The sequence below is a fragment of the Cricetulus griseus genome, chromosome 3, assembly GCF_003668045.3.
Source record: "Cricetulus griseus strain 17A/GY chromosome 3, alternate assembly CriGri-PICRH-1.0, whole genome shotgun sequence".
NCBI lineage: Eukaryota > Metazoa > Chordata > Mammalia > Rodentia > Cricetidae > Cricetulus > Cricetulus griseus.
The window spans coordinates 196,139,826-196,166,494 of record NC_048596.1 but is presented as its reverse complement, the minus strand read 5'-3'; the positions used below and the strand labels follow the sequence as shown (position 1 = coordinate 196,166,494).

At 44.9% G+C, this 26,669-nt stretch overlaps 1 protein-coding gene across 1 annotated transcript in view; it reads left to right on the top strand.

The window, feature by feature from the left end:
- The window catches only part of Mbtps1 (membrane bound transcription factor peptidase, site 1), a 57,565-nt gene extending 32,406 nt beyond the window's left edge, over positions 1-25,159 (top strand). The window contains 13 exon segments of the mRNA NM_001246682.1: positions 800-961; positions 4,601-4,745; positions 7,440-7,628; positions 8,455-8,627; positions 10,040-10,155; positions 10,892-11,048; positions 11,695-11,819; positions 12,490-12,567; positions 14,888-15,028; positions 17,215-17,346; positions 18,929-19,055; positions 22,245-22,375; positions 24,329-25,159. Coding sequence (NP_001233611.1) covers positions 800-961; positions 4,601-4,745; positions 7,440-7,628; positions 8,455-8,627; positions 10,040-10,155; positions 10,892-11,048; positions 11,695-11,819; positions 12,490-12,567; positions 14,888-15,028; positions 17,215-17,346; positions 18,929-19,055; positions 22,245-22,375; positions 24,329-24,525 — 1,873 coding nt within the window. The 3' untranslated portion in view covers positions 24,526-25,159.
- The last annotated feature ends 1,510 nt before the right edge of the window (positions 25,160-26,669 follow it).

The following is a 26,669-nucleotide window of genomic DNA, read 5'->3' as shown; positions in this document are numbered from 1 at the left end:
AACTTCTAGTAGTGCTCTCATTCCTCACGAAGAGCTAGTCCCACTGTCTCCTCTTACTGTCTGGTTATTCGTTAAGAAGATTGCTTTGACTATCAGATCAACCTCTATCACCAGTTTAGGGATCTAAGTAGGAGAGTAAGTTTTCCATTTCTGCCTGCCAACTGCCCCTACAATCTGGTCACTAAAACTTACTTGTATGCAATACATAGATAAGAAAACATGAACATTTCAGAGTTATAGTAAGCCAAGCTGGCCAAACAAGGCTGCATGTCAGTGTGTTGAGGTGCAGTCTAATAATGACATATTCACAGTGGCCTCAGGCCTCCAAATCTCTAACCAAAAACAAGGACTGGCACTGGAGGCAGTCCTCCCTCACCCTGTACCTCCTGCCCACCCCGAATTGGGTCCCTCTCCAATATCCACCTGTGTTTCTTTCCATCTCCTAGCCAGCCAGCTGGTGTCCCTCTCTGGAGACCCTGCACCTCTTTGATGGTTTTGCCTCCTGTAATCTGTGTGGCCTATTTAATCAGATTATCAGGAAACTGTATTATTCATGCATCTTGTATAAATAGGCATGAGCCTATACAGTCACTGCTGAGAAAAGTTGTGTGGTCAGGCCTCACACAAGGACCCATTGAGTTCATGGTAGTCTCATCTCATGGCTCCACTGGACCAGGAAGTCCTTCTAGATACAAAACAGACTGCAGACTACATGCTGGCCTTTTTACAGATTGGAGGCAGTTTGGTTTTCATCCTATAGTACAAGAAAAGTGAGCAAATACTGCTTCTCTTCCTCTAGCACAGTGCAGAAGCGGGAGCTAGTGAATCCTGCCAGTGTGAAGCAAGCCCTGATTGCATCAGCCCGGAGGCTTCCTGGTGTTAACATGTTCGAGCAAGGCCATGGCAAGCTGGATCTGCTGCGAGCCTATCAGATCCTCAGCAGCTACAAACCACAGGCGAGGTGGGTATGTGCTGGCGTCCTCAGTAGGGCTTTCCTATCCCAGGCCCTTGGGGCTCCCCTGCACATAATAGTAGCCTGACATTGGGAGTGGTGGCCCCCACACTCAGTCAAGCCCAATTGTATAGTTGTGAGCTGCTTCTACCAGGTGCTGCTTGCAAAAACCCTGGCTTCTGTTGACACGGTGACACTATATTACTTTAATGGATGTGCCCCCCCCCAAAAAAAAGAATGATTTCTATTTCTTTAACATGTTTGAAACAACCTAGGTTTAAAGAAAATTTGCAAAAATAGAATTGTCATATACTATTTGCCCAGCTTCCCCCATGAGGGAGGGATAACAGCTTAGCTGAGCTGACACCACTGTTGAAAGTAGTGTGTAACACTGGCTTTGTAGATAAGGTCTCTGTAGCCACTCAGGCTCTATGCTTACCCTTGTGTTCTTTGTCCAATCGGGGTTCCAGGCCCTACATTGTAGTTTGTTAGCCTGGTCTCTGGCCCCTGGCAGTTTGTTTGTGTTTGTCATTTATGCTTTGACTTGTAGAGCAAAGAGCTAGTTGCTTACATTACAGCTTATCTCCAATGGGTTTATCTTTTGTTTTTTTATGATTGGTTTGAGGCTGTTTTTCTTTTTTTTTTTCACCTTTTATATTGAGATAATTTTTAGATTTATATCAGAGTTCCACATTTAGTACTGAGAACCCAGAAGTTCTCCTCCCAGCTTCCTCTAATATTGGCATCTTAATGGCACCAGCTCAAGCTGCCTAGTCTGGAATGCCACCTAGACAGCATTGTATACTGGGTCCCACACAGGCCCTTCTGGTTCAGGACTCCTTGGAGTACTTTTGTTCTCTGTCCTTTGTTTGACCTTTATATGGATTTGGACCTGTCTGTGGGCTCTCAATGTCAGTTTACTGCTCTGTCTATATGTCACAGACACTCTGTTCTGTTGAAAGCTTTTATTATTTGTGTTTTAACGTACAGTAGGGCTGGTCCCTGTTGTTCATCTTCTTGGTTCTGCTTGGAGGTTTTTTCTTTGTTTGGCTTTTCATTGCAACTTGGCTCATCCATAAGAAAGCTTATTAGCATTTTTATTGGTTTACAAGTTTAAATCAGCTGAAGAGGGATGGCTTGTTTTAATATGTTTTTAATTGGGTTTGTGGGAGGTTGGGGGTACTGTACATGTGAGTGCAGTTTCCACAGAGGCCACATGAGGACATCTAATCCCCTGAAGCTGGAGTTAATAGACAGTTGTGAGCTGTCTGACATGGTTGCTGAGAACCAAATTTGAATCCCTTGCAAAACCATTCTTTTTCTATTTTATGTGGATGGACGTTTTGCCTTTATATATGTCTGTCCACCACTTGTGTGTAGTTCCTGTGAGGTGCAGAAGAAGGTGTTGGGTCCCCTAGAACAGGAGTTATAGACCTTTGTTAGTTGTCACATGGATGCTGGGAATCAAACTCGGATTCTCTGGAAGAATGGCCAGTGTTCTAACTGTTGAGACATCTCTCTAGTCCCAGTGTTTGCTCATAATGGCTGTGCCATACTCATCATAGCTGTGCCATTTGCTCAAGGTTTTTGTGTCTCCTAAGAGGCTTTATACAGAATCCTGTAGGTCTTACATATTGCTTGATAAGTTTAAGTGTTTAATCTTTTTCTTGTCATTTATAATTAAATTATAATACTTATAATTTAATATCCTGCTGTCTTGTGAATTATGTCTTGATTCAGTTTGCTTGTTGATTCTCTAGTTTTCTAGGTATACTGACATCATGTAATTGGAAGCAGGTAGTTCTGTCTTTCCTTACCAGCTGTTAAGCCTTTTTTGGTGCTAGAGACATGGCTCAGTGTTTAAGAGTGTATACTATTCTTACGGAAGATATTAGTGTGGTTTCCAGCATCCATATTGGGTGTCTGACAATTGCTAGTAACTCCAGCTCTAGAGGCATTTGATGCCTTTAGCTTCTTGCAGGCACCTGCACTTGGTGAAGATACCCACACACAGTCTCATACACATACACATAATTAAAACTTTTTTAAAAATTTAAAGCTGTCGTGGACTGTTCTGTCCACTTGGACTGGGTAAATGTCTCCAACATTGTGCTGGTAGCTTTGACTGGGAACAGTGGAGTCCTCACATGGCTCCTCAGTATTTCTCCACTGTATCCAGCGCTGCCTTTGGAACTCAGTGTAGGTTTTATCATGGTAGGCATTCCTATTTGCTGGGCTTTGTAGTGTTTCACATCAAGGCAATGCTTAGAAGTTTGTAGGCCAGTTCAGCATTGATAAGATGCTTGTAGTCTAGACTTCCTGACATCAAATCAGTCTTTCAATACTGAAACTATTACTGCTTGGCCATGGTGTGCTGTTTTCTTTGTGTGGTATTAAATTATGCTTGCTCTGCTAGTTGGTTTAAAGTGTCGTAGCACGTAGGTACTTTTACTGATTCAGTAAAATTGGTAGCCATACAATCAGCCACTAGGAATAAGACTAGGTGGTGTATTAGAAATGGTTAAATGTAACACATGTTGGTTATAGTTCTCCATAGAAGTCAAAATAGCCCTAAAGATGTTGTTTGTAAAGCTAGGGAAATGCCCCAATCTATAAAATACTTGCTATGCAAGCATGAGATTATTAATTGAATCTCCAGAATACATATGAAAAAGCTGAATGCAGTGACCCACTCATATAATCAGGCAGAGATCCCTGGAGCTTGCTGGTCAGCCAATCTAATAAATCTGTGAGACTCAGGCTCTAGTGAGACACCCTCCCCCACAAAACAAGTTGAGCATCCACCCATTCTGAGGAACACTATTTGAGGTTGACCTCAGGCGTCTATGAGCATACCCACATGTGCATTTGAACATGAAAATATGTACACAAAGATAATGTTAGGATTTTAAATAGTAATTCAGTTTGCCCCATACGTTCAAGATGAGTGCCATCATGAGAGAGATGAAGCAAGGAATAGAGCCATATGTCCACTGTCTGCTGTATCCACTTCCTGTGTGTCGTCTTTCCTGCACAGGTCTCTGACACCAGTGCTTGCTAGGAATAGTGTTAACCTGACATAGATGCATTATAGACACAACAAATGAAAGTAAGTGCAGGATCATTGTGTCAGTACTTCTGCACATCTCAGCCAGGCCTGGACCTCTCTAGGCTCAATATTTTACTAGAAGGTTTTATGGGTCTTAGCTGAGGGTGTCTGGTACAGCAGAGCAAGAGTACAGAGGAACCTGCTGTAAGCAAGAAAGGCAGCTGGTGAGCAGGGAGTCTGGAAGAGTCCAGAGTTAGGCCTCCTATGCTTGTCCCTCCTGCCCAGCCCCCAAGTAGCATTTCACAGAGCTGACTCTTTGATCAAGTAGCAGGTTGCATTGGTACATGGGTGTTTCTGTCCAAAAAAGCCTCTTGCAACTTCAGTCCATGGTTTGCTGCCATGGCAGCTGACAGAGCCAGACTATAGAAGACAGGAGGTGCTTCCTACTTATCTGTGCTGTTTACTCCAGCAGTCAGGGAGCTGCACAGAGGGCAGCCCTACAGTATGCAGCTCCACTGTGCTATCTGTGCCCACCTTGCTGCCTGCTTCCCCATTGCTTTCTGATATGGTCTACACTAACACTTTGTTCGTTGTTTCAGCTTGAGTCCTAGCTACATCGACCTGACTGAGTGTCCCTACATGTGGCCTTACTGTTCTCAGCCCATCTACTATGGAGGAATGCCAACAATTGTTAATGTCACCATCCTCAATGGCATGGGAGTCACAGGAAGAATTGTGGATAAGGTGAAACTTCTCTATGTGACATGACCCAGACTTTTGTACCTTAGTTATCTCTACTGAAATTAAGAAAGAGCTGAGCTGGGTATGGTGGCACACCTTTAGTCCCAGTACTTGGGAGGCAGAGGCAGGCAAATCTCTTAAATTCGAAACTAGCCTGGTCTACAGAGTGAGTTGTAGGACAGCCAGGGCTACGTAGTGAAACCCTGTCCCTTAAAAATGGGAGATGGGGGTGGAGAGTTTTGGGGTGTGCTGCTTTTACCTGCTTAGCTTCAGAGTGGTGGTGGGCAGCTCTTTCGTATATAGAAAGTCATACCTGCTTCTATACAGAAAAGTTGGGGCCTCAATTTATTCTCTGGCTTTGGCTCCTGAATGTCAGAGCACACTTTGGTTTTCAAAGCGACTAAGTGGTAAAAATGACTTTGTTCCTTAGTGAATATGAATAGGCCTTCATGTTATAAAGTCTGGTCCTTGTTTTGAATTTTACTTTTATTATTTTCTAACCACTCACTATGTCAACATCACATGATAGAGGGGAAAGCATAGAAAACTGACTTCCACCTCAAGTACCCAGCTATTGTTTAAAACATACTCTTTACCAGACCTTATTGCAACAATATGTCATGTTGGTTGTCATTGTGTGGTGGGCAAAAATTTAGTTAAGTGTTTTGACTGTAAGCATATGAAAAATACACCAGTGTCTCAGCATGATGGGGGGTTATCATTTAGTTATTGTGTGCTCTTGCTTGAACAGTTGTGTGACCTATATATGTAAATATTTTGCTGTTACACACTGAGTTTTCTTCTGAGTTATTTCCTCAGTATGAAGTCCCTAGATGAGAATCTTGAGTCAGGGGGTAGATGTACTACAGTTGTTGGTGCATACACCAAATCCTCTCAAGAGAGCTGTATGTGTAGACTGCTGCTACGAGTGTTTATGGGGTGTCTGTACCATGCCTGTACTGGGAACACATCTTCCTCGGTGTTCTATTTCATGAAGATCTTTTCAATTGTCAATGTGTTAGTATTCACATGGCTATGCCAACATGGCATTCAAGAATATTTCACTCCTGAAGTGAAATATTTCACTCAAGAAGTGTCACTCCTGAAGACACTTCACCCATCAGCACTTACTCTGTTACCCGCTTCCCGGTCCCTGTGGTCCTCAGTCTGCGGTTTTGTTTTGTTTTGTTTTTAAGATTTTATTTATTTATTATGTATACAACATTCTGCTTCCATGTATATCTGCACACCAGAAGAGGGCACCAGATCTCATAACGGATGGTTGTGAGCCACCATGTGGTTGCTGGGAATTGAACTCAGGACCTCTGGAAGAGCAGTCAGTGCTCTTAACCTCTGAGCCATCTCTCCAGCCCCCCTCAGTCTGCATTTTTTTCTTTTTCTTTTTTATATTTGAGATGCATTTTGTATTTGTCTCTCTTTGTAGCCCTTGCTGCCCTAGAACTGCTATATAGACCAGGCGGCCTCAAACTCCCAGAGATCCACCTGCCTCTCCTTCCCAAATGCTAGGATTGAAGGCATGCACTACCACACTTGGCTTAGTCTACTTTCCATCTCTTGGTTTGCCTGCTCTGAACATTCCATACTAGAGGACTCCTGTGTATCCTGCTGTGATTGGTTTTTCTCACTGAAAATGTTCTCAAGGTTCCTTATGCACCATTCAGTGATTTACTACTTTTGACTAGAGTTGGAGTTTCCCCTCCTGTTCTTATAGTGTCTCTGTATCTTGGAAAAGATAGCTGTTGCTATGGTTTTTATAGTGTTTCCCCCCCACTTTGCCACCCCCAGTTTTCTTGTTTTTTGATATAACTTTCTGTGGTTGTTTTATTAGTTTTCACTTCTTCTGTAAAAGTTTTGTATTTTGATGTAGTTGAATTTTCATCTTTTGTGATTCTTTTTCTGTTATTTGAAAAACTATAAGCCCCCTACAGAGGCTTAGTAAAGTCAGTTCTATATTTATACCAATTCTCATTTATATGATTAAACATTAAGTTTGTTCATCAGCTAATGTTTGTTGCATAAGAGATGAATGAAAGTTAAAATTTTTTTCTCAGTTGCTAACCAGTAGCTCCAAGAGTACTCATTAAAGCTGGGGTTTGTGTTGTTATGTCCTACAGGATCTTTTTTTCCAGAGCTGTGTTTATTTATTATTTTAGCTGTACCAAGTTACTTAGGCAGTTGCCCTGACTCTGGCTTTGTGGCTTTTGAGGGAATCAGAACTTAGGTCTGTGTGGTTTCCAGGTGATCTCTTCATGACTCCCTCTCCTCTCCTCTCTGGCCCGTGGTGGGGTGTATGTACTACACAGCAGGGCAGTCACCTACAGCCAGTGTGCAGTTCCTCCTCCAGGCGCCCCTCATTAGCTGCAGGATTTGGTTGGTGACAACTGGCATCTGTGACACTTCAGTCAGTGGGACTCTCTGAAGTGAAGACAGGTTTTAGGGTGTCTGTCGCTTGTGTTATTTCTTAGGGAAGTCTTGACAAGTGCACCCTATTTCTTTCGGAATGGTGGAGTTTTATAACCTTGTAGAAGTGGTGTTGTGGACTGCTGATGTCATGTCTGTGTCCAAGACTCCATCTACCCAGTGCACTGAAGTAGTCGTAGTCCTCAACAGCCAGGCTAGCTCACTTGCAGTCCACACAGCTCACGTCTCCTTTGACCTGCTCTCTTTTTCCTACAGCCTGAGTGGCGGCCCTATTTACCACAGAATGGAGACAACATTGAAGTGGCCTTCTCCTACTCCTCAGTGTTATGGCCTTGGTCAGGCTACCTGGCCATCTCCATTTCTGTGACCAAGAAGGCAGCTTCCTGGGAAGGCATTGCACAGGGTCACATCATGATCACGGTGGCTTCCCCAGCAGAGACGGAAGTAAGGGTGCACCAGGAAGTAGCTTGTTTTTCTCTACCCTCCTGCTAGGAGATGGGGGGTAGGGGCAGACTCAGTGCTGAGGGTCTCCATTTAATGAACCACTGAGGTTGACTGGATTAGCTTAATTGGCTGTGAACCATGGCCCAGGGCCTCCAGAGCAGCTGTGTTTAAACCCCACTCTGTGCTTCATGCTCTGATGCTGTCTCACAGCAGACAGGACCTTCTTGGGCCTAATTTCAAGTTCAAAATTAGCATCTGAAATTAATCTCCCAAGAAGCAAATACGGGGTTGGTCTTGCATTGCTCTAGTGGCTTTTAGGAACAAAATGCCTGAATTTTAAGTCTGCTTTTGAGTCTGAACAGAATTAGTTGCAACGTAGGAACATAGGTTATTGTCATATATTCTTATATTGAAATTATGTGGGTTAGGTTGGTAAATAGAAACAACCTTTGTAAGCATAGTATAGTACTGTTGCATGTAATCCCAGCATCTGGAAGCTAAGGCAGAAAGATCCAGAGATTTTATTTTATTTTTTTAATGAGCATTGGTGTTTTGCCTGTATGTATGTCCTTGGGAGGGTGTCAGGTCTCCTCAAACTGAGGTTACAGACAGCTGTGAGCTGACATGTGGGTGCTGGGAATTGAACCCAGGTACTCTGGAAGAGCAGCCAGTGCTCTTAACCACTAAGCCATCTCTCTAGCCCTCTGAGTTTGAGATCTTACTCAAAAACAAAGAGGGAAAAAAAAGATATTTTAAAATCTGAACTAAGAGATTTTCAGAAAGGGGGTACATTTCAAGATTCTGTTTTATCCATTTTATTTATTAGGCAAAAAATGGTGCCGAGCATACTTCCACAGTGAAGCTTCCCATTAAGGTGAAGATCATTCCCACCCCTCCTCGGAGCAAGAGAGTCCTCTGGGACCAGTATCACAACCTCCGCTACCCCCCAGGCTACTTTCCCAGGGACAACTTGCGGATGAAGAATGATCCTTTAGACTGGTGAGCAGCAGTTTTGCCTATGCCCTATCACCCTAGGGATGTGTGTCCTTGCTCCTGCCACTCTTGGGAGCCAAGCTATGTTGTGAAGTCAGACACGTCTCTAAACATGCACTTGTGCAGCAGAAACTGATGCCATCCTCGGCTGTCTTATTTCCCTGTCTACCACTGAATTAGCTGGCAAGTCCAGTCGGTCCCACTGTCAGGCTCCTGTCCTTTCATGTGTGGCCTTCCTTTGACTTCATATATGGCCTTCCTTTAGTTCTGGCTGAGGTCTGGATATTGTCCCTGTCCTCTTGACAAGTCATGCTTCTCTATATTTCTTATGTCATATATCGGCCACCATGATTATGTGAAAGAAGGCACTCTCCACAGCTCGCTTCAGTCTGTCCATCTACTACCTGTTGGCTACATGGTGAAAGTGTGTGGAGGAGAAAGGTATCAAATTGCTTGACCAGGATTCATTTTTATTTTGTTTTTTTGAGAGGGTTTCTCTGTGTAGTCCTGGCTGTCCTGGAATTTATAGGCTAGGCTGGCCTTGAACTCAGAAAACTGCCTGCCTCTGCCTCTGCTTCCTGAGTGCTGGGATTATAGGCATGTGCCACCATGCCCTGCTTGACTAGGCTTCTTACAGAGTTGGAGTTGCCTTTTCTTTTTTTAATTTAAAAAATTTCATATGCATAGATGTTTTATTTGTATGTATGTATGTGTACTATTTATATGCCTGCTGCCTGCAGAGGCCAGAAAAGGGTATCAGATCCCCTGGAAATGGAGTTACAGATGGGTTATGCATTGCCATATAGGTGCTGGAAATTGAACCTCTGTAAGAACAGCCAATTTAACCACTGAACTATCTCTCCAGCTCCAGATTTGCCTTTTAAAGTAAAATTTTTCTGAAAGGAAGGGTGGTGGGTCCAGATGAGAGACAAATGAGAAGAATAGGGGAAACTGACTTCAGGCAAGGCCATGGCCCTGCACAGGGGCCTGTCAAGTGGATATGGCTGAGGAGATGGGCTTTGGGCTTTTTGTTGTTGTTGTTGTTTGCCATCATTTAGACAGTTAATCTAGATGTGCAGGGAAAGTGAGGATGTTTGGGAAGGAAAGGAAGCCAAGATGATAGGGAATCTTGTGCTTCACCTGCACAGAGTACACCGGTATTTGCGTCCCTGTGGTGATTGTCACGTGCAGGTAGCTAAAGTACTGCTCAGGACAACTTAAGCCTTGTCCTTGTCTCATTTTATCATCTGCACATGCCATGCATTCAATTCTATCTTGTTACCACTTTAGCTTGTCTAACCCAAATGATGCAATCTTGGAAAGGGTGGCTCCTGGGCTCCACTACTGGGATCTGCTCTGGCCTCCTATGGTAACCCGTGGAGAGTAGTTATCTGACCACTGTGGTTGTTGCTTTTCAGGAATGGCGACCATGTCCACACCAATTTCAGGGACATGTACCAGCACCTGCGCAGCATGGGCTACTTCGTGGAGGTGCTCGGTGCCCCATTCACATGCTTTGATGCTACACAGTATGGTGAGCAGCCTTGTTGGCCAGGCCTTTCAATCCACACCTTATGTGTGTTGACTGTTCCCACACTGTTCACTGATGGGTTGATAAAGGGAGCCTGGAATAGTCCCTGTAACCAAGTGGAGGTGAAGAACAATGCTCTCTTTGATGTTCATGCTCCCTAGGTAGTGATGGTTGGAATTCTCAGCTAAGTACAGAACTGGTTATGGACAGAGATATTTGTAGTCTTTATTATTATTATTATTATTATTATTATTATTATTATTATTATTATTATTATGTTTACCACATTTGGAGAGAGAGAGAAAGAGAGAGAGTGTGTGTGTCAGAGACAGAGTCAGAGTCAGTCAGAGGACAACTTGGAAGAGTCACTTTTCTCCTTTTTATGGATCCTGGGGATTGAATTCAGGTTTGCTGGAAGGAGCTTTTATGTTCCACCTCACTGGCTCAGTCCTTTTTTTTTCCCATTTGTTTGTTTTTTTAAATACTATCACTGTATATTACTCTTTCCTAAAGTAATGAAAAATCTTTACATTGAACAAAAATGAAAAGCAAAGAGCACAGTTAGCTGGTCCTTGTGCATTTTGTGGCCCTGTCTGTGTGTGTCTCATCTCCCTCTGTAGTGATGCAGGGTGGCACCAACCAGACTCCTACGTAGGACACCAGTGAGAGCTGGCGCTTCTGAATTGTCTTTTGCCACTCAGATGTGGCAGTTCTCAAACTGAAGCACTTCTTCTATCAGGCACTTTGCTCATGGTGGATAGTGAAGAAGAGTACTTCCCAGAGGAGATTGCCAAGCTGAGGAGGGACGTGGACAATGGCCTTTCCCTCGTCATCTTCAGTGACTGGTACAACACTTCTGTTATGAGAAAAGTGAAGTTTTACGATGAAAACACAAGGTATGGTTGCAGTTAGCGTTTGCATAGCAATATGGGTTTGGGGAACCCAGCAAGCTCTAGTGTAACACTTGGGCTGTCTTTCTAGGTAGTGGAGTGTGGGTGGAGAAAGCTCCTTGTGGAGAGACAGAGATTTCTGGACTCAGTGCTTATTAGGGGGTCATTGTCTTTGCTCCCTGAGCCCAGATAACCTGTGCTTTGGTTTCTGTTTCATGCTGTCCTGTCCTGCATCCTTCATACTGAACATAGGAAAATGATGTGTACTGAAGGAACTGCTACTCAAAGTGACCTGTGTAGTTAACTGCTGAGTGCTAGAGTGTTATAAACGCTGTGTGTGTTAAGGATTTGGCATATCTGTCCTCCTTTCTCACTTCTTCACTGGCTAGGTCTAGACTAGGCCTGTCTGGGTTGCATGCCAGTGAAGTTCTGATTTTAATTTCATAAAAGAAAGCTTAAATGTGTTCTACACATTTGCTGGAACAGTATGTTTTATATATTTCTCACACCAAACAGCTTGTTTCAGTTGACACTTTTGTATGTATGTGTGGACTGGATTGTGACAGAAGACACCATGTTTTGTCAAGGAAAGAGGAAGTGTATGGGAGGATTTTAATTTTTGCCTTCTCTTTGCCTGCTGCCACTTTTATAGGCAGTGGTGGATGCCAGATACTGGAGGAGCCAACATCCCAGCTCTGAACGAGCTGCTGTCTGTGTGGAACATGGGGTTCAGCGATGGCCTTTATGAAGGGGAGTTTGCCCTGGCGAATCATGACAGTAAGGCTTTGTGTCTGTAGAGGCATGCAGTTGGCAGAAGGGTGAGGGTTTGAGCTACATGTTTTGAAGGAGAGATGGGATTCATAAATGAGCTGTGATGTGGAAAGACCTAATCAGTATCTTTAAAAAGCACATTTAGGCCTGGGGCCATAGGAAAGTAGTCACTTGTCCTGCATGTACAGGGACCTGGGTTCAGTCCCCATCAGAGCTGGGCATGTACCCCAGTTGATAGAGTACTTACCTAGCTTTCGCAAAGCCCTGGGCTTCATCCTCACTGCCAGGTAAACTGGGCATGGTGGTTCATGCCTGTAAATTCTAGGACTTGGGAGTCAAGAGCTTGAGACAGGTATTTGAAGTCACTCTGGGATATATAACAAAACCCTGTTTCCAACAAGCAAAAAAAGTGTTTATTTGTATGTTTCTTAAAAATCTGTTTAGAAACTGTATGTCGTCAGCATTTTTTGCTTGAAGTTTGAGGTGATTACTTCTAGTTGAAGTGCAACAGGCAATAGCTGTTTGTCTCTTCTGGTTAAAAAACAAAACAAAAAAACACAAGAAAACCTTTAAGAATAAATATAAGTGATGTAGACCATGTCTGAAATGCATGCTGGGTCAGTGAGTTAAGTGTTGGGCGTTTCTGTTCCCTTAATGGTGAACAACTGTTTTCCAGTGTATTATGCATCGGGATGCAGCATCGCCAAGTTTCCAGAAGATGGTGTTGTGATCACACAGACTTTCAAGGACCAAGGTAACATCCCCTCTCCCTCCCCCAGAGATTTACTGTGCACTTCACCTACTACATTCTTCTCAAGTATCTGGTTTAGTGCAACCTTGTGTGTACCTCACAGCCCACTTCTGCATGCTTTGTTGGGCATTAGGAATGCCACTAGCAGTCCCCGGTCTTCCCTTCCATCTGCTCTGGTTCCTAGTAAAACTCATTGTAGTAGTATTTGTATACTATGGCTTGGACTCTGGGGGATTCCAAAATGATAGACTCTTGCTGATAATTTGACTGTGTGTATCATCTGCACAAGAAATGAGGTTTCTCCAGATCAGGGCTCAAAATGTCTTGGTCACAGTCTAAGGGTTGTTCTTTTGTGATTGGTGCACTCTTACAACATAGTCTTGATGATTTTGAGAGTTCTTAACCTGATGAAGTCTCTGCTTAAAAACACTATCATCCGCTGGGCAGTGGTGACTGACTCACACCTTTAATCCCAGCACTTGAGAGGTGGAGGCAGAGGCAGGCAGTTAGTGTGAGTTTGAGGCCAGCCTGGTCTACAGAGTGAGTTACAGGACAGCCTGGGGTATTACACAGAGAAACTCTGTCCCTTCCAGGGGGCATTGCTATTTGTCTGTGTTTGCCCACAGCAGACATCCCTCAAGTCTGAGCCAGGCCCCTAGTGTGAGTAATAGTCTGCTGAGTGCACAGAACCCACCTGCTGAGTGAAACAGGAACAAGCTAGGCCGCCTCTGGTTTTGAAAGTAAGATGCAGGACAGTAGGACAGGACCTTCCTGTGGCTGTCACTCAGAGCTGGGATTCTAAGCTGTAACATATGTCTCATCTGTGCTAAGTGACAGGAGACTAACATGTTTCATGTAATGCTTGTGAATATGTATTGATGGAGCCATTTCCTCCTAAAAGCTGATGGCCTATCTTGAGAATGAACAGCCATACCACATCAAGATGGCTGTTTTATCAGTTGAAAATATGAAACAATGTTTCTCAACTGTTTGTGGCCCTGTTAAGCACCAGTTGATTTTATCTTCTTGGCCCCTTGGCCCAGTTCATCATAAGTCAGTGTTTTCAAATGCTGCTCTCATAGGCTTGCCACTTCTGGGGCTAAGAGAGTCATGGCCTCCTAGCTTGCTCACTGCCTCTTGCAGTTTAGTATTTTGGCAAAGGGGATAACAAAAGTAGATTAATGATGTATACTTTATTTTGTGTTTTAGTATAGTATAAAAAGTCAACTGCTTGGTATTAATTTTGATAGTTGTCTTTGGATATAAAAGGTAGGACATTGATAGTGCATGTCATGTTAGAGCAGAAAAGACCTTATTGTCAAAGCTGAGAAAGGTGGCTCAGGCCCCTTATCCTAACTACTGACAGTGGTTGAGGCAGGAGAATTATAAGCTTGATGCCTGCCTGGGTGACTTAGAAGGACATCCCATCTGATCTGAACTTAGAAAGAAAGGGGTAGGGGTGTAGTTCAGTGGTAGAGTGCTTACCTAGTCCTAAGTTCAAGCCCCAGTATCCACAAGAAAGGGGAAAAAAATAACAAAACTCTTAGGTAGCTTGGGGCTAAAAATATAAGTGCATCCATGGCCATCTGTGCCTGTCCTGTATTAAATCCCGTATTTCACTCCACAGAGGTGAGGCATGTGAGAGCTGGCTATAGAAATAGTCACAGATTCTGGTGGTGTCTGGTACCTAGTAGCATAAACTTGAGTTTGCATAGAGTAAACTTAGTGTGGCTATGCTGTTGGCAGCTGTCCAGAGCACTGGTACTTTTTTACATCTTGATTCATTAAACATTTCTCTTTTTTTACAGGGAGGGCGGGTTCTAGACAGGGTTTCTCTGTGGCTTTGAAGACTGTCCTGGAACTAGCTCTTGTAGACCAGGCTGGTCTTGAACTCACAGAGATGAGCGTGTCTCTGCCTCTCAAGTGCTGGGATTAAAGGCGTGCTCATTAAACATTTCATATGCTGTCTGCGTGGCAGGTCAGAGGTATTGTTGCTAAGGTATGTGCTTTGTTGTGTCTTACATTTGAATGGCATGTGGACAGACACACATTTTTACATTTGTCCCGCTCCTATACTACAGCATAGAGCCCAAGGTGCCAGTACAGATGCATTTGTGGACACTAGTTATATGAGAGTTTGATTTTATTAAAACCGAAATTAATCATGTTTAAAATACTGCTTCCTTGTTCTGAAGATTTGCACTGTTGTGATTGAATGTTGTATTTTGATGGTCTTTGTGTCAGGTAGGTCAAATCTCAGGTAAGTGGCAAGTAGAAAATCAGTAATTCCCGCAGAGAACTCTCTCCTTTGTTCTTGTTGCAGGATTGGAGGTCTTAAAACAAGAGACAGCAGTTGTTGAAAATGTTCCCATTTTGGGGCTTTATCAGATTCCAGCTGAAGGTGGGGGCCGGATCGTGTTGTATGGAGATTCCAATTGCTTGGATGACAGTCACAGACAGAAGGGTAAGAAAAGAACACACAGGAGGAAGTCGGACAGTGGTGGCGCACACATTTAATCCCAGCACTCGGGAAGCAGAGGCAGGCAGATCTCTGTGAGTTCCAGACCAGCCTGGTTTACAAGAACTAGTTGCAGGACAGGCTCCAAAACTACACAAGGAAACCCTGTCTTGAAAAAATTTTTTTAAAAAAGGAACACATAGGAGGGCTGGGGCTGCAGCTCAATGGTAGAGCACTTGCCTTGAACTTACAAGGCCCTGGCATCAAGACCCAGAATGGCCATAAAAGAGAAGAAGTGCATAGGCTTAATGATTTGGGTACTCTTTCCTTTGTCCCTGGAGAGATACTGGCCAGAACTGGAAAAGTAAACAGGAGCCAGGCATGGGAGTACAAAGTACTTTGATTTCTGGGGATATTTCTGCAAATCCCTGAAGGCTAACACATAGGATACACAAACCTATACAGCCCTCAGTACCTTCCTCTGTTTTCCCATCTCATGGGCATAAGTCATTGTCACCTATTTAGTGGAGTCCCTTATCCTAGTTGGCCCACATTCTGTCCTTCTCAGGCTTCCTGCTAGGTTGTGTGACCTTGTGAGTGTTTCTTTGGTCTGGCCTCTCTTCCCAGACATGCGTCGTGGAGACCTTGTTCATTGCACTCCCCTAAGATTTGAGAGTTTGGGGTGCTGAGAGCTTTTATCAGTGAGGGGCCTCTGTTATTTTCTCTGTCGTTCCTCCTTTGCATCCTCTCTCTTGTGTCCTCCAAGTATGCAGTTCACGTGCTTGGTATGGACTTCATTTTCTTACTTTAAGGTAGGAACAGTGGCAGTGTTACAGGTCTTTATCTGGGAAGATGCTGGTAAAGCAGGTTTGTCTCAGACCCTGCGACCACCTGAAGGTGCTCGGACAGTGCTGCAGTAGACACATGCCAGATGCTGCACCTTTCCCCAGTTTCAAGTTGATGTTGACTGCATTTCAGTAGTTTATGTAAATCCTCAGAATATGATTTTTTTTTTAAATCAAAAGTAAGGTTTAAAGTCACAGCAGATAGGAGATTAATGTTTTATTTCCACAGAAATTCTCTTTAGGATCTGAGCTTTCCTGTTAAGAGTCTTTATTAAAATTTTAAGTGCCTAAGGGGACTGTCTGTGCCTGTACATTTCAGATGTCAGCTCTTTGGGTCCTTGAGGGCTTTTGGCACTTGGCCAGAAGTGCATACTTTTTCTATAGCAGAGTACTTAACAGCCATTCATGAAGCTGCTGTGGTCCAAATAGGTGTTAATGGGACTTGGGCTGGGCAAATAGGGGGTGGGAAGGGAGCAGCAGGTGGACAGAGAGAGACCAAGTCTGGAACAGAAGCATCTGCAGCCTTCTTAGGAGGAGTCCTTTGTGCAGCTCTGAGTGAGAGTTGCTTGTGTTCTCAGACCTGGACTCTGAGATGTCCAAAAAAGAACTGACCATATTGGTTAGGACCACTGACTCAAATAATACTCTCCTCTGATTTTTAACTCCCCTTCCATATATGTTCCTTTATAGTTCAAACCCATTACCTGTTCTCAGGATAGCTTCAGGTCCTTAGCAGCATCTCATGTCCTTGGAGCTCCTTTTGTGGAAGCTATTCTTTTTTCAATGGGTGTTCATGGTCTTGCCATCTCTGAATGAACCCTGTTCTGTCTTTGCCCATGACCTGTCTGGAGCAGTGTGACAGGCAGGTAGTCCAAGCCATTCACAGTGGGGCTAAGCTGCCCAGAGCCCTGAGACATAGAGCAAACTCCAACTATAGTTATCTGGTACTGGAGCAGACTGACCTGGGTGGGCTGGACCCCTGCCTATGGAAAACACATTCTCAAGAGTAGGAGTGTCTGGTGAGGGTATCAGCTTCACACTGACCTAAACTTCTGACTGCTGAATGTCCATTTCTCCCTTTTCATGGGAGGAGCTAGTGTTCTTCATTCTCCTAGAGGGATTCCTTTTACAAATTGGATCCTAAATAGTGTGCCTGTTAAGCTGGGTGTTGGTGGCACACGCCTTTGATCCCAGCCCTTGGGAGGCAGAGGCAGGCAGATGTTTTTGAGTTTGAGGCCAGCCTAGTCTACAAGAGCTAGTTCCAGGTTAGGCTCCAAAGCTACACAGAGAAACCCTGTCTCAAAAAATAAAACAAACAAGCAAACAGTGTGCCTTTTGACACCACAGATTGCTTTTGGCTTCTGGATGCACTCCTTCAGTACACATCATATGGCGTGACCCCTCCCAGCCTCAGCCATTCAGGGAACCGGCAGCGCCCACCCAGTGGAGCTGGCTTGGCCCCTCCTGAAAGGATGGAAGGTAAGTATCTCTTACAGTGCTTCAGCAAGGACTTGAGCCAGCTCAGTGCTGCATCAAGACACAGTACTACTTGCTAGTATGGGGACTACCCTTCAGTAAGAGCAGTGAATTTTTCTCAGTGTTTGTTGGTAGCACAGCCGTGGACTTATCCACCTGTTCCCAGGATGGACAAGAATTATGGGCCCTGTATGTAGGTGCTCTCCTGGGATCCAGCATCTTTTAAAATATTTTATTTCTGTATATGAGGGTATGTGCAAGTACCTGGTAAAGCTCAAAGAAGGGCGTTGGAACCCTGTAGAACTAAGTTACAGGTTCTTGTAAGCTGCCCAACGTAGGTGATGGGAACTAAACTTTTTCCTGCAAGACAGAAACTCTTGGCCACTGAGCCATCTCCAGCCCCAAGGCCTAGCATCTTCAAGTACTCTCTGGACATAGGCACCAGGCTGGGTACTTTGTAAGGATTAGCTCATGAATGCCTCTCAGTGATCTTATAAAAAGAGATAGTATTATTTTTGATGTACAGGTGCAGAAATGAGAGGGAGAGAGGTTAAGCAGCTACCTCAGGTCACTCGGGACATGTGAGATGAGCCTAAAGCTGCCTACCCTCCAGGGTCTGTGTGGATTAGTGCTTGTGTACTCAAAGAACTGAATGTTCTCTTCCTTGCAGCACTGTCCACAGAAAGATATAAGCCACAGATGTTGTTTAGAATTTTATAGAAGCAGCCAGCCATGGTGGTGTACGCCTATAATCCCAGCACTTGAGTGATTAAGGGAAGAGACTAAATGGAGACCAGATTGGCCTGTTGATAGTGAGACCCCATCTCAAAATAAAGCCAAAACTAAAGAAAAAAGAATCCCACCAGCTACATTAAAATACAAGGAGGGCAGGGGAGGAGGTGACTCAGGGACAAAAGGTTTGCCAGATAAGCATGAGAAGTTGAGTTCGGGTTATCCCTAAGCAGCTCCATAAACACCGAGTGCAGCAGAGCATACCTGTAACCCCAGCTCTGGGTGAGCCAGTCCAGCAGAATCTATGAGTTCCGAGTTGCATGATGACATCCAATATTGATCTCTGGCCTCCACACACACATCTGTACATATATGAACATGTATATACATGGACCTCACATACATACAAAGTAGAAAAGGTAAAATTCATTTTAATAATATATTTCAGTCTGATACTTTAAAAATTGCTTAAATGTATGACACCTATTTCATTTGTTCAGTCGCAGTGAGTAGCTGGTGGCTGCAATGTGGTGTGGCATAGATTTATGAAATGTAAAACCTAGAAATGTAATTGGTTTGTTTACTTTGCCAGACAATTCCAGAGAGAGGTTTTTTGTGGCACTGCCCTTAGTGGCCTTATATGTGTGATAGATAGTCTGCAGAGGCTCACTGCCAGTGTGGCCCTGATGAAGGGAACCAGGCACCCTGTCGGATGTGGTCCTGAAGCACATGGGGGTGGTTGACAAAATATAGTGAGCTGTTGGCAGAAAGACAGTTACTCAAAGGCACCTTTTCTCTCTTGTATTTTTATAATGGTGATCACCCCTTCTGACCCTACTGTTGCTAACCTCAGGAAACCACCTTCATCGATACTCCAAGGTTCTTGAGGCCCATCTGGGAGACCCAAAACCTCGGCCTCTTCCAGCCTGTCCACACTTGTCATGGGCCAAGCCACAGCCTTTGAATGAGACTGCGCCCAGGTCAGTGTCTCCTTGTGCTTTCCTCGTTTTTCTCCAGGGTCTGTGACTCATTCCTTTTTTTTTTTTAACAGAAGAGAATGCAATCTTGCTGACATCATTGTTGAATAATCCAATCTAGCTTGTCATTTTCTGACAATTGTGGCAATGAACAAACCCCCATATTGATCTTTAGAAATGTACTTTGGTGTCCTGCAGTAGAGTGCTTTGGAAAGAAAGCTGGGGTCCAGCCAAGTGCTGTCTTGAGCAGAAGCTAAGCTCAGGCTCCAGTTGGGGATCTGAGAGCTGTCGTTTGCAGCTGTGCTCCCTGTCCAAAGTGTTTCATATGGAATGCAGGTGCTTCTGTCTCCTTCTGCAGCCAGGACTGAAGCTGCTTCTACGAAGTGTGGCTTCTGCTATGGTAGCCTAGCCAGAAGTGCCAGTAGGCTGTGGCCTTTGTTCACAGGTGCTCATGTGTGGCCTTATGTGGCTCTGCCTCTCTGTCTCTCCTGACGTCTTCATCTGTCTTGTTCTCCTCAGTTTCTCAGACCTGAGGTCCCACTGCAGTTCCAGGCCATGCTGAACTGTTTCTCCAGTTTGCACCTTCTTTTCTCTCTCTGGCATCTTGCCTAAGGCAGGACAAGATGGGAGAAAGTTAAAAAAGAGCTGGCTGGCAGTCAGACCTTACAGGGCAGGTGTGTGCTCCTCTCAACCCCTCCTGGCTTAGGCTTCCTTTAAGACAGTGTTCCCCCACCTCCCTTCTTCCTTCTTTTCTTCCTTCTTTTCTTCCTTCCTTCCTTCCTTCCTTCCTTCCTTCCTTCCTTCCTTCCTTCCTTCCTTCCTTCCTTCCTTCCTGCCACTATGCTTGGTTCAGTGATAGACAGATGTATAGGATCCCCGTCCATTCTATGAGAAAGGAGACATCCTGGCCTGATGTTATCACCTGCATACTTTACTGCTCCATGAGTGCAGGTCCTCGGTATTCTACTCAAGGACCGTGTCTTAGAATACTGTCACAGAGGAGAAGAAAGTTGGCCCCATGGAGATGACTTAGTAAAGTACTTGTCGTGCACTGAGCTTGACACCTAGAACCTATGTTTAAAAAAAAAAAAAAAAAAAAAAAAAAAAAAAAAAAAAAAAAAAAAACTGGGCACAGCAGCATGTACCTGTAACCACAGTGCTGAGGAGTAGGAACAGAAGAATGCCTGGGGCTTACTGGCCAGCCAGTCTAGTTGAAGCAAGCAAGTCCCGGGTGTCATAGAGATCTTTTGTCTTAAACAGAGAGCAAGGAATACAACACCGTTGACCTCTCTGCTCCAATGGCCCAGGCACACGTGTACTTGCACACAGAAAATTACACACATCACTTCGTCTTTAGTAGCAGTATTCTTGCTGAACCTTTAATGGAAGAGTGTTTTTCCATTTCAGCTACCTTGCATCATTTAAAACTTATATTTCCATTTTCAAATCTTTATTTATTTAGAACCTTCTGTTAGCATTCAAACCAGACTTTATATTCTAGACATGAGCCACAGTTCCTGCTCAAAGAGCAGCCGTGTTAGCTAGAGTGCCAGAAGCCCAGTTCTTCTCCCCAGTGTGCACTGAAGGCTCTGAAAATAGATATCAGTACCCTTGGTATCTGGCTGGCCACATCAGATAATCCCATCCACTCTGAGTCCATCCAGGGTGCTGATAATGCTTAGCTCCTGGAATTTAATTGTGACTTGCTCCCAGCAATCCCTCTTCTTACCACTCCACTGTGCTGCTCTCTTATCTCACATGTCACATCTTGAGAGAAGTTATTCTCAGTATTCAGAGACTTGGGTCGGGATATATTCTGAATCTCTAGAAGATTCTGTGCCTGTGTTAGAAAGCTCACATTGCCATCGGCCATGCTAAGGGCAAGTTCCCATCTCTGTGAGGTGAGGCTTTTTCCCAGGTGTTGGCTGGGCATCAGGTGTCCTTGCTGTGGGAACATTGGCTCAAGGCAGACCCTCTATCCCTCATCAGTGTGCTGCTATGAGATCCAGGGGTAACATGAGTGCTTTTACCTCGGTGCCTGACTAGAAAGTACAGTCAGTCCCCAGTTAAGCTCCAGGACACAGGATACTATTAGAATGTCCACTTAGCAACACACTTGAAAAGCTTAAGATACCACGGGTTCAGTGTCTTTGTCAGTTAACTTTTCAGATAGATTAACCCTGAGCAGTAGCATTAAGTCATGCAAAACAGGCTGGGCTGAAGTTGTGTTGGAATTGGCCAAGCTGTGCTAAACCAGGAGCCACTGGTGGTCTCCCTCCTACCCCTCACCAGTGACAAACTTCATGAGCGGCTGCTGCTGGGACTGGTTGTCTGTGCCTTCCTCAACTAAAGAAGACACAAGCCAACAATTTCTAGGTGGTCTGACACAGGAAGATAAGAAGTTCATTTCCAGATACCTTCCTTCCATTGGTGTCTTTGGCTCTTCCCACTGTCCATCAGCTACTGTGATCTTCAGCTCTAATTATATTGGTCTAACCGAGTTCCTCAGAACTAAAGAGGAAACAGAAATGAACAGTGCCATACTCCCACTCAAGTGCTCACAGTTCCAGCACATGTTTAGGTGGTTGTCACCACAGGCAGGCAGGTGTTCCCTGCTCACCTGTTCTTCAGTATTTGATTACTGGCAATTCTGCCCTATTCGCATTGCAGATGCTGGTCTCTCTGACTCCACAAGGCTGGTTGGACTGGTACCATTTCCCCAAGTGTGGTTGTTGTGGAATTCCTTCACTGCATTGCTTTGCATTCAGAAAGCAATCTGTGGTTACTTGGAGCCTTAAAAAAAAAAAAAAAAAAAAAAAAAAAAAAAAAGAACTTCCATGCTTCCATGACACCTTGGGCTTTGCTTTCTCCAGGACTCCAGCCTGGACTGTCCTCTTGCCTTGCTTGGCAGTGTTCCCAGTGTTGAACAGAAATGGGCTTGAATAGGCTGTGTTATAAATCCCCTAGGACAGCTCTTCCTCGGGTACTGTGATTTCAGAGTGTGGATCTGACTTCTGCCTTCCTCAGGACCTGGAAGCAGGCACTTGCTCTGGCTGCTCTGTTGCCAGTCAGGTGATGAGAGGTGGAGGGTCTCACACTGCCCTGTATGTTGCTTGCAGTTTGTTGCATCAGCTAAGCATCCAAGTGAGGGCAGGTGCTTATCTTTGTTTTGTTTTAATCTATTCCCATAAGTAATCTTTGGAAACATCAGAAGCTGCTCTCCATTGACCTGGACAAAGTAGTGTTACCCAACTTTCGATCGAATCGCCCTCAAGTGAGACCTTTGTCCCCTGGAGAAAGTGGTGCCTGGGACATTCCTGGAGGTGAGTCCTTAAAGGCATCTTCCTGGGCTAGATCCTGCTGTGGGTTTCTAAGTCTCTCCTCTCCCCAAGGAGGAGAGCCAGGCCTCTCTGCCTTACCAGGCATTCCTAGGAGCTGTGATGGTCCTGGCTGCCTTTGTAGTACAAATTGGCAAGGCTAAGAGCAGGTCTAGAGATGAAGATGCCATTTCTCTAAGAAAATTCTATATATACATTTTAATTTAAAAATAATTATTTTTATGTATATGAGTGTTTGCCTGCATTTATATAAGTGTACCACTTGTGTGCCTGGTGCCCTTGAGCACTCTCTTCTGATCCTCCAACCTAGAGTTACAGATTGATGATTGCGAGCTACCAAGTGATTCTGGGAAGCAAACCCAGGTCCTCTACAAGAGCAACGAGTACACTTAACCATTGAGCCATTTCTTCAGCTCCTCTATATTTTAAATATGAATTATAAGTGTGTCTGCCACATGATACACTTAAAATTTTCCACAGTAATTTGAATGCTCTTTGCTAAAGTTCTGCAAGTATGTACTGTGGGCCCCAGGAAACAACTTTTCTTTATGGGATTTCTCTGTTATGCTGGCCCTTGGGGCCTTTGGGTCCTCTGTAGCCTGCCTTGATAGCTGGCTAAGCTGCACCAGGCTCCTGAGATGATCCATCTTTTCTTTGTGCAGATAAGACCCTTGGCCCAAACAGACTTCTTATTCCAGGTTCCCATGTTTTAGCTGGGAGAGTGGGTCCCAGATCCCTCCAGCTCAGTGTGTGTAGTCCTTTTCTTCTGGAAAACTATTGTATAATGTTTTTACTCTTTATTCTTCTGGGGGTCTTTTGAGTGTCCCGCCACCCAGCTCCCAAGTAAATCACACACCCGGCCTTAGGTTGACTTCTTTCTAGCCAGCTTTTCTTAACTTTAAATTAACCTGTCTACCTTTTCTCTCTGGGCTTTATCTTTCTTACTTCTGTTTATGTTACTTTCACTCTTATTCCATTGCTGGCTTGGTGACTGGTCCCTGATGTCCTCCTCTCCTTGTTCTCTCATTGCTCTCTTCTTTTCCTCATTTCTCCTCCTATTTATACTCTCTACCTGCCAGCCCTGCCTTCCTCTCTTCTGCCTCGCTATTGGGTGTTCAACTCTGTTAGGACCATCAGGTGTTTTAGACAGGCAAAGTAACAGCTTCACAGAGTTAAACAAATGTAGCTTAAACAAAAGTCATACCTTAAAATAATAATCTACCACAGGAAACTCCTGTGGCCTCCTTGGGGGTTCATAGTTCCCATGGGGGGTTTCAGGAATTGGCTGGGAAAGGATACCCCAGCCCTTGGAGGCTAACCATGGAACTTCATGAGGTAAAGCCAAGATCCAGAAGTGTAGGTCATGGGGTGTGCTGATGATAGTAAGCTTTGGAGCCCTTGATATTACTTAGTTACAGGATCATTGACTTTTAATCTGGGGCTCCTCTGATTATGGCCATCCCAGGAGCCATTGACCCCTGGGGAGCATGGCCAGCAGGCCTCTAGTACCTCTGTGCCTCGCTTGCTCTTCCTCAGCTAGTAGGACTCCAGCACTGTCCCTTCCTCTCTGGATTGAGAATAATGTGTCTTCATCGATCTTTGGGAAACAGGAAGCTTCTCTGGGCCCTGCTGCTGTAGGCTGCCTTTGACAGGCTTGAGGCCTGTCTGCCCACCCACAAGCCAGGAAGATAAACAGTCTGAGATGTCACTCCCTCATACACGTAGGGATGCTTAGGATCAGCTGGTGAAAACAAGCTCCATGACCCTCTTACCAACACTATGGTTAGCAGCCTGGGCTCCTTAACTCTGGCTCAGAGGTAATGTCTGCCCTGCCACCCTAGCTAATGGAGTCCACATTTGATCTCTGATGAACTGATTCTCAGAAAGGCTGTAGCTGTAGTTTTGTGGCACCATTGACCAATGACTGTTCTCTTACAGGGATCATGCCTGGCCGCTACAACCAAGAGGTGGGCCAGACCATCCCTGTCTTTGCCTTCCTCGGAGCCATGGTGGCCCTGGCCTTCTTTGTGGTACAGATCAGCAAGGCCAAAAGCCGGCCAAAGCGGAGGAGGCCCAGGGCAAAGCGTCCACAGCTTACACAGCAGACCCACCCACCAAGGACCCCGTCAGTGTGATCATCACAGTGGCCAGCCACAGAAGCCAACAAGCCTTGGACCACTCTGATGGCCACACAGGGCATCAGAAGAGCATCCTGGGAGGTGCCTATTTCCAAGGGACCCCATCTCCAGCTTGTGGCTGGGTTAGTGTGTTCTCCCCAGGCATCTCTGAGTTACATCCTGAAGTACCTCACTGTGCTGGGCTCTTGACAGGAGGTGCTCAGTAGCTCAGCCTCCAGTGGTGTCAGCAGGCCCAGTGACAGTGCACCAAAGACACAGAGCCTGGAAGGGCTGTCGGGACACACTTTCTACATAAAGCTTACAATCCTGACCAAGCGAAGAAATGCTTGTTACAGGCTATTTTCTATATTTATTGTGGGGAGAGTCACTTTAAAGACTTGTACTGTTTGGAAGCAAAGCTGTTGTGTTTGTCAGTTGAGTGCAGTTTTCTGCAGTGACATCATAAGGAGTCAGATCCCATGACCTTTTTGATGAGAGGACAGACTGAACTGAAGGGCATGTGCACAGATCTGGGAAATGCAAGCCTTCGCTTTATTTTTATAAGTATCAACTGCCATCATGTTTTGTAATTTGGGGTCTTGATTTCACCATTGTTGGTGAAAGAAATTTTCAATAAATATGCATAACCTTATAAAGCTGAAACGTGTAGTATACCAGACCCCTGCCACCTTCCCATTCTCTCTGACAACCCTGAGTGGGGTCTAGGTTAGCTGGTAAAAATGTCCATGTTAGGCTATGCTTCTGTGAGCTCCAGTCGTCTCACTAGGTAATGTAGCTAGGGCTCTCAAATCCAGAACATTCTTACCACTGCTAAGGAAAGCTCAGGCCTGTTGGCAGTTGCCTGTATTTTCCCCCCAGTCCTGCAACTACCCTGCTTTCTGTAATTTGCCTATTCTGGTGTTTTCTGTCGTGAATTCACATTGTATGGTTCTTTTCATCTGGTTTCTTTCTGTTTACATCATTTCTTCAAGCTTCACTCATGGTGTAGTGGTGTCAGAGGCCATTTCTCTTCATGGCTGAATAATATTCTGCTATGGGTAGACAGACCACTTGCCAGCTACTATGGATAGTGTCGTCATTCGTGTGCTGGTGAGCAAACATGTTTGTGTTTCCCTTGGGAGTCGTCCTAGGAGTGGTGGCATCATGCATTTAGAGGATCTGTCGAAGCTGTGCAGTATTTGACACATTGGCTGGCGGTGTGAGTCCTGGCTTCCTTGTGTCCTGGCCCACACTTGTCTGTACTGCTCTGGTCACAGTGCTGCAGTGCTATCCCTGTGCTTTTGCTGTGTATTCCTGGAGACTGAGGTGGAAAGCCATTTGTGCATCTTCCTTGAAGAAATGCTATTCCTAGCTTGGTTTTTAATGGGGTCATTTGAATCTGTTACTGACTTGTGAACAATCTTTACATGCCCAGGTAGCAGTTTCTTATCAGACTTGAAATACATTCCCTTCTCCTGAGTGGACTTTCACTTTCTTGATAGTATCCATTAAATCATGAACATTATTAATTTTGGTCAGGTTTGGGCTTCTCCCTTCAGTTGCTTCTTTAAGCATGCTGCGTGCCAGCATCCTCTTCCCATGGAACCCTTGTCTGACCAGCATGCCACATCTGCCAGCTGCTGGGCACTAGCCCTGTACCCCTGTGGCTGTGATCAGGGCTGCTGTGGGTCTTGTGCAGAAGGAAGTCCAGGGAGAGAAGAGCAGCACTCCCTGCATGTCTTGCCCTTGGCAAGTCTGTGGATCACTTGTAACTGTAGCTGCTCTAATGGCTGCTGCTGGGCTTACAAAGTGCTGGTTCCATGCTTGAGGTACTTCAGGATGTCATAAGCAACCCTGGCTATATCAGCACACAGTGGACCCTGTGTCTGTCTGTAGCTCCACTTGCCCAGGGAGAAGTGGTTAATGTGGGGCGTCTTGTCACTCTGGAGGGTATGGGCTCACTGTCACCCCTCAGCTCGGAGGACCTCTGGGAAGGGACCGGCAGAGCACAGGAATAAGAAGGGTCAGGACTGAGGCAGCAGAGCAGGTCGACCTGGGCACTCCAGCCCCGTCTTAGGTAGCATAGGTTTTGAACTGTGGAATTTGTAAAATCCTCCAGTCAGATCCCTTATCTGCCACTTGTCATGACTGCAGGTGAGGCT